This window comes from Grammomys surdaster, unplaced genomic scaffold, assembly GCF_004785775.1.
Source record: "Grammomys surdaster isolate TR1022 unplaced genomic scaffold, NIH_TR_1.0 64, whole genome shotgun sequence".
NCBI classification, from domain to species: Eukaryota; Metazoa; Chordata; class Mammalia; order Rodentia; family Muridae; genus Grammomys; species Grammomys surdaster.
In genome coordinates this window covers 8020256-8028346 of record NW_021604566.1, presented here as the reverse complement: position 1 = coordinate 8028346, position 8091 = coordinate 8020256, and the positions used below count along the sequence as shown (strand labels likewise).

The 8091-nt window shown below is 41.6% G+C and overlaps 1 protein-coding gene across 1 annotated transcript in view; it reads left to right on the top strand.

Moving 5' to 3' along the window:
• The first annotated feature begins 150 nt into the window (after positions 1–150).
• Positions 151–8091, top strand: part of Xkr4 (XK related 4) — a 363192-nt gene continuing 355251 nt past the window's right edge. Inside the window, exon 1 of the mRNA XM_028770109.1 lies at positions 151–1097. Coding sequence (XP_028625942.1) covers positions 301–1097 — 797 coding nt within the window. The 5' untranslated portion in view covers positions 151–300. The remainder of the gene's footprint in view (positions 1098–8091) is intronic.

Below are 8091 nucleotides of genomic sequence, written 5' to 3'. Positions count from 1 at the left end.
AAACGCGGGGCCGGGCCGGCGCGGAGCGCGGGCGTCTGTCAGGGGCGCGCGCGGGCCGGCGCGAGCAGCTGGGCTCGGTGCAGGCAGCCAGGCGGCGCTCCTGCGGGTCCCGAGCGCGCGGCTAGCCGGGCCCAGCGCCCAGCCCCGCGGGCGGCGGCGGGCGAGCGGGCGCTGGAGTAGGAGCAGGAGAGCGGCGCGGCCGGGGAAGGAAGCCGGGGCGAGGCGAGGAGGTGGCGGGAGGAGGAGACAGCAGGGACAGGTGTCAGCTAAAGGAGGGCTCTCCTCGGCTGCCGAGGCATCATGGCCGCTAAGTCAGACGGGAGGCTGAAGATGAAGAAGAGCAGCGACGTGGCGTTCACCCCGCTGCAGAACTCGGACAATTCGGGCTCGGTGCAAGGACTGGCTCCAGGCTTGCCGTCGGGGTCCGTAGCCGAGGACACGGAGGCGGCCGGAGGCGGCTGCTGTCCGGACGGCGGCGGCTGCTCGCGCTGCTGCTGCTGCTGCGCGGGGAGCGGCGGCTCGGCGGGCTCGGGCGGCTCCAGCGGCGGCGGCCCGGGCGGTGGGGCGGGCTCGGCGGCGCTGTGCCTGCGCCTGGGCAGGGAGCAGCGGCGCTACTCGCTGTGGGACTGCCTCTGGATCCTGGCCGCCGTGGCCGTGTACTTCGCGGATGTAGGAACGGACATCTGGCTTGCCGTGGACTACTACCTGCGCGGTCAGCGCTGGTGGTTTGGGCTCACCCTCTTCTTCGTAGTGCTGGGCTCGCTCTCTGTGCAAGTGTTCAGCTTCCGCTGGTTTGTGCACGATTTCAGCACCGAGGACGGCGCCACGACCACAGCCTCCAGCTGCCAGCAACCAGGAGCCGATTGCAAAACGGTGGTCAGCAGTGGGTCTGCAGTTGGGGAAGGCGAGGCTCGTCCTTCCACGCCGCAGAGGCAAGCATCCAACGCCAGCAAGAGCAACATCGCCGCCACCAACAGCGGCAGCAACAGCAACGGGGCCACCCGGACCAGCGGCAAACACAGGTCTGCGTCCTGTTCCTTCTGCATCTGGCTCCTGCAGTCACTCATCCACATCTTGCAGCTCGGGCAGATCTGGAGGTACTGTATCAGGGTGGGGATTGAGGGGGCCTACTGCTGTTCCTACATGCCTGTCTACCATGTCCACTGTTCTGCTTTTGCATGAAATCTTCCATAATGATTAGTAAATCAAGTCACTCTTTTGAGTTTTTTCTTTTCTAAACTGCTCCCTACCTAACTCAGGTTAGGTGAGGGAAAAGAAGCCAAGGAAGGGCACGAGCGTGTTTGTGGTCTGTCATGCTTCCCATCTTCGCACAGACTCACTAGTGTCTCTGTATATGCTACAAGTTCTTCCCAGATTGTAGACTTATTTCAGTAGTAGAAGATTCCACTCACACTTTGTAAAAAAACATGTAGAATTTGTAGTGTGTTATACTTTGGATGGTTTCCTTTGTGCCGGGGGTGGGTAGGATTACAATTCCAATTAAATAGGAATTGTTACTACTCAAAGGTGCCCACACTTAGATGATAACTGCTAAAGAAGTACCGAGCTCAAAGTAGTGTTAATAAATATTTGGCGTATATATGTATATATAATGACTCAACATATATCATTTTATGTAGTGTTTGTGTGTGTGTGTGCCCATGCACACACACACACACACACTCACACACACACAAGTGAACAGACTTTAACAGACCATGATGTATATAGTGCACTTCTGATAACCTTGCAGCATCCCTATGTCTACTTTCACATGTCACTGAGAACCTTTAGAAATCGGGTAGCAAGCACGTTTGGTAAACTTTAATTGTGCATTTTCATTGGCTGATTTGCTGCTTATCACTTGATTCACCAAGTCTCTTTACATAGCTGTCACTTTGCTTATACACTGAAGTACAAGACTAAACTTGTTGGGCAGGGTGGAGCCATCAAGGCATCACTGCACAGATGTAGGAATATGGCGGGACAATATGCTGAGAAATCTGTTCTTTTGACTTCTCTGTGTTTAGAAGCTTTGGAACACAATGTTTAACACATTAAAAAATATGTGTGTAGAAGAATATAGAGGCTGTTACTCTAGAGGCTCCTTGGTTTTAAAGCAGCTTAGTAAATATGTAGTGTAATATGTGGAAACTTCCTACCAAGTGGACTGATACTGGCCAGTATTCTACACTTTGACCTATAGGGTTTTTCTTTTTTTTTTTTTTATGATGAAAGACATTGTAAACCATTGGCACAATGAAATAACCCACAAAGAAGCATCTCAGGGCATTTGTAGCATAGATTCACACACTTCTTTTTCCTTCTGGCGAACAGTGGTGTCCTAATCTGAGGAGAATAAGTGTAGTAAGCCCATTGCTCTTGATAGAAAGAATATTTGTAAAGCAGGGAGAGCATGGCCTTAGACATCTTGCTTTAGAAAGTTAGAGAAGATACTTTCTGGTAAACTGATGCATGGTGTACTGTCAGACAAGCTGATGTGGAAACATCTGTATTTCAGACCCAGGGAGACTTTCGAAAGCATCAGTTAACTGTGGCATCTCAATTTACTACAGACAAGTATTGGAAGGCCCAGGTTGGATATTCTTCTTTAATCATGAGGAAGAACTAGGATTATTTAAGTACTGAAGTTATTTAGTGGCTCCGATGTGCAGGATTAGCACTTTTAATCTAGCACTGTGACACCGAAAACTTGCCGACCTATTTGGTAACTTGTGCAAACTTTATAAGAGATTCTGAGATCACTTCCTTTTAATTATCTGTAAATTAGCAATATAAGTACTTATTAGTTATAGTCACTGAACACCTGTGCATGCCTCCTACAGATTGACATTTTCTGAAATGTACGTGGTGTCAAACTCGGTGAACTGAAGAAGTCATCTTAATTATAATGTTTATTAGACTTCCGAATCTAAACAGTTTCTGAATTGAAAATACTGCCTCATCTTTTCAGAAAATTATGTTGAGAAAGTGAAAAGTAGGAAAACATGTGGAGAAAAATATCACAATGACACAATAGCCACTGGGTCAGTTGGTCTGATGGACCCATGAGGGACAAAGGGCGAACAGGAGGGTTAAACATAGAAAGGAGACCACAGGCTGTCAGACAAGTGCATTGCTGGCTGAACCTTAGAGGAACACGTGCCTCTCTTTTTGTTTAGATCCTTACAAAGTATTCCTGAGAGACGCTGAGGTTTATTTTGATAATAGGCTCATCTGAGTTGAACTGTTCTTTTTGGAACTATCAGGCCTTTGCCATCACTGTCTGATGAGATGTTTAGTGTGGAAATCTGAATTGCTGTACATCCCATTATTTTGTTATGCTTAAAATATATGAGGAACCTCATAGTAATCTTGTACACTGTCATCTGAAAATAGCCTCTTTATTTTTTGAAGATATGTTCCTAAATTTCTTTGACTGAACGTAGGTAACTGTAAAGAATGAGAAAGAATGTGAAATTCAGTACTCAGATGCTTTTTTGATATGTTCCAGTTTCTCCATGTTATACATTTGAATAGAACTTTGTGAGGGGGAGGGCATGTACCTTTCATAATAAGTAGTAAAAAGTGACTCACCTAAGATTATTGTATTAAATCCAGTGTTATATCTTTGACCACCACACATTTTTAAATTAGAAGTATTCCAGGTCTACTTTTCAAAACATTCTATCCAAATACTGCACTAACACCAGGGTACTGAGTGTTCTAAGGCTCAGAGGTCATTATTCATGTTTTAACGTGTTGCTTTCTTGAAGGAGATAGGTTTTTATCGAGGTTGCTAACCTTTCATTGCATTATCATGAAACTGTAGCTATTTTAGGAAAGGATCAGAGTCTAAAATCTTTCTTTAGTTAAAATCTTTTAAAATAACAACCATGTGTTTGTTCTGAAATAAGCCACTTGGATCATTGTGCAAAAATTTGCATGTGTTATACATGTATTATGAATACAACTGCTAAAAGCAATGATACATGTTCATTTTAATTAAAGTTTACTAATGGGAAATTAATGAAAGCTTTTAAAGTCATAGGAGGTAGTGCTGGGAATGAGCCATGCAAAATAATGAAGTGAGCTTTTGCTACCACGGGGAAAGACCAGCCATAGCTTTAAGGAACTGTGCTTGCAAATGAATGAGAGCATGCACTTTATCATTCTCTTTATATAATTTCAGAATGATTAAGTGCATATCAACCAGTGGGAATCATGAATGGCACATCTGTTAACTCTGCCTTTAATGATATGGTCTACAAAGGAAAAAGTTATTCTGTGCCATTCCTAAGCCTGGGTTAAAACAGTGATGGTAATATTGTTGGAAAATGGTAAATTCTCACCTTCTAATCTCCTAAGTTTACAGTAAATTGGAAGGGACCAGTCAGCATCTCTTTGTATAAGAGAATTGGCTTAGAATGATTATGTATTTTCCAGGGTCACTCTGATAACTCACATCACACCTAGCATTCAGAACCACATTGTCTTACTCTAAAGTTGATGTTCTCTCTGAATTAGTTGGCTAACTCCCTGTGTCTACTAGGATGATAATGACAACAGTCTGTGAAAATGATGATTTACTGCTCTGAGGTTGGAAGGTAGAAAGGGAGTTGCAGTTTAGATAGGTGGAGGGGTCTTTTCAGTAGACACACATCAGATAAGGACAGACTAGAGACATGTGCTCACAGTCCAAGTCCTGCACTACTCTGGCTACTTCACTGGGCTGTTTCATAACATGATTCTATGATAGCTCTTACGATTAGGTGGTACAATGTTTAAGAATATGCAAGTAGCAATTGCAAACAATATTGGTACTAGAGATAAGAAAGATGTAGGAGACAGAACAAGGACACACTGAACTTCTAAAATATGTGCTTTAATTATTCAGCATTAGTCTTGAATCCTGACAATATTGATGCCATTTACTGGTTAATTGAATTACTACTTTTTGTATATTTGTGTTCCTTCTTTGTGCATACATATAATTTTATTTAATCAACCTATATTTAATATCTACAATGTGGAAAGGCACTGTTCTAGATACTAACTTTCCTAAGGTGAATAAAATATACATTGTGGTATCTGCCTTCTCATGTGGAAGACAGAATATACACAAAATACATCAAAATAAGTTTAGTCTTCTGGTAGAAAAAAGAAATTCAAACAACCTTGATCTTTCATGTGAGGCAGGAGATGTCTTTATAAAAGTTTAAATGATGAGAAAACATTATGATTCACTTTATAGCCTTGAGTACCACAAAGCATAAATGCTGATCCAAAGAAATGATCAGGATACTCTGTGTGCCCCCAAACGCAGAGTTGGGGAGAGTATCTAGAGAAAGACTGAATAATTTTTTGTATTAGGTAATGAAAAGGAACAAGATTTTATTCTGAAGTCAAGGAAGAACCTTTGAAGGATTATAAAGGACAGGGCCTTGCAAATGTGCTACAACATTGTTTTATTCGAAGCAATTTTTCACAGTTGAAAGTCTCAGAAGAGATATCATTATTTCTTCTGATTCAACAATGTCTCTTCCATTCATAAAATACTTGAACCTCACAGGGCTTGATTTTGGGTATTATTGAAGCATATAAAGAAATCCCCATATATTGAAGGGTTATTTCTTAAAAAAAAAAAAGACTGTTTAGCTTTGTCTATACAAAATACAAAGGAAAGCTCTGTATCTAAATGCATTTGGGTGTTTGCTGTTGTTGTTTTAAAGAACTTTTCCCCTAGGATATGGTAGGATATTGCGGATTTACTTTATATGATTTGCATTTCTTGATCTGTTAGGAGCAATTTTGCCTAAAAACCTTGTTCTATTATTTTTGTTTGGTCCTCAACTAATGTTTGAGGTAGTACATCCATTTTACATACATGGACATTGAAACAGAGAATTCTACATATTATCCTCTGTAGGGCACACGGTTTTGTGTAGATTCTAGATTTTAATATTCCCAGTTGCGGGGAGCAAGCTAAAATTCATCAGCAAAGATGAGGGTGATGAATGAAGTACAAAAGAAGTAGGAAAATCTGAGGGTGCTCCAATGAGAGGTAAAGAATTCTCATGGAAAGAGATGAACACATTGGAAACACTCTGCCAAATGAGTAGGAAAGGCTGAGCATGTGGCTTCACTAGTAGAGCACTTTTGAATCTATACCAATAAAACTAACAAAAACAGACAGAAAAACAAAACGATGAAAGTCATGAAAAGAGATTTTCAAAGGAATTAAGTAATAAAAACACCCACTTTCTGTTATTGGGGTGCCTCAACAATTAAAAACTATGCTACTTAGAGCCAAAGTTGAGACACTTGTGCTGCCAGTGGAGGGGTGTGCTGTGTGTGGAGGAGTGTGCCGGACAGTTTCTCTTCTAGGCTTGAGATTTTGTGACTATTTCCGTCATTATATTCAGCTCCAAACCGAGTTTCTCATGGGTAAAGAAAGCAGAAAGCCTTTTTCCTTCAATCCGGTTTAAAGCTATCTGTTGGTTTATGGACCCACTCTCTTCCCTGGAGTGTCACAAATCCCTGCAATGTCCTTGAGTAATCTCTGAGTTAGCTGATGGGTATAAATCCACATACGGAGAACTCCCTGTGCACATACTTGGATTTCTCTATGAGTTGGAATAATTTACCATTGGTAGGTATATCTGTGTGGTCTCCTTTTGATAACTAAAGGAAGAGTCCAAAGCTGACTGTATTTGCTTCATGAGAATGAACATCTTATACTTATTACTCCTTCATAGCATCTCAGCTCAGCTTAACAAGGAGATTGAATATAGCACCTATGTGACTGTGTATACCCTGGGTTTTGAATGTTATCTATTAATCATTTAGGTAGTAGTAATTTTGGAGGTTTTTGATCAGTTACTTAAAAGAAATCTTATTGGGGTTTGGGAGATGGCTCACTAGTTAAAGAATATGGGCTGCTCTTGCAGAGGACCTCTGTTGAATTCCCAGCATCCACTTGACAGCTCACAACTGTATGTAACTGCAGTCTTGGGGGATCTGACGCCCTCTTCTGACCTCTGGTGGCAGTAGACATTCATGTAGTGCATACAAGCCAAACACCCATTGCATAAAATAAATAAATCTTTAAAAATTCACGTTGACAAAATTTTCCACATGTTTGCTGCTAAACACTTTATATTTTACAACTTCAATAAGGAAACAGATAGTGTGTAAGTCTAAATAGCACACATTACCATTTAACTGTGCAGTGCCTTGTCTTTATATGCTCCTTCTTAATCAGATTCCTCATTTCTTTTACCTGTTTTAGAAAGTCACGTGACATACTCACTAGGCCCACAAAGGCAGACTCAGGCCTTAGGATAGGATTGGTTGTTTTACAGTGTGAAGTGTGAAGTGGTGTATAGAGCCAGTCATGAGAAAATGAAGTACTTGCCTGCTCTGAGTTTATAGTTGTGATGAGTTTTTAGCTCTCAAGGAAAATCATGTTCAACAATTCTCAGCTGCTCTTGATATATTTGACCAGGATCCTTCATGAATCTGACCACCCTAGCAAAACCTCACCTCATTACATCTACTGGAGGGCGTCTCAGATACCTTTATGGTATAGCCCATTGAGGAAATGATGGTCAAAGTCTAGATGACGTCCTTCTAGTGGTTTACATAAAGAAAACATATCTCACTGAGCTTGTTGTGAACTGTTGGTAAAGCCCAGACTGAGCTTGCTGCTTTGTTGTTTTGCTGGATTTCTATTGGTGCACTGTATTGGAAAAGCTGCAGTGTTTTCTAGAAAGGATAGAATAAAACAGCCTACCTCCTTTTCAGTTTGCAAATGCTAAAGAAGAAGGAGTAAATTTTATTTTTATATTCACTCTCTGAAGGAAAAAATGCATCTACAAGCCCAGATTACTGCTCTATTCTTGCTGATACATGGGTAAGCTTGGGGAAGCTTTGGGATCACTGGTTTTGTTTAAATCTTATTTATATATTACTGATAATTTATGTGGAATTAGCTGGAGGTCATTTGGGGTTTCAATCTCCTTTTCAAAGTTGTAGTCTTGTCATAAAGCCTAATTCTATATACACAGTTTACACAGAGAAAATGATGAT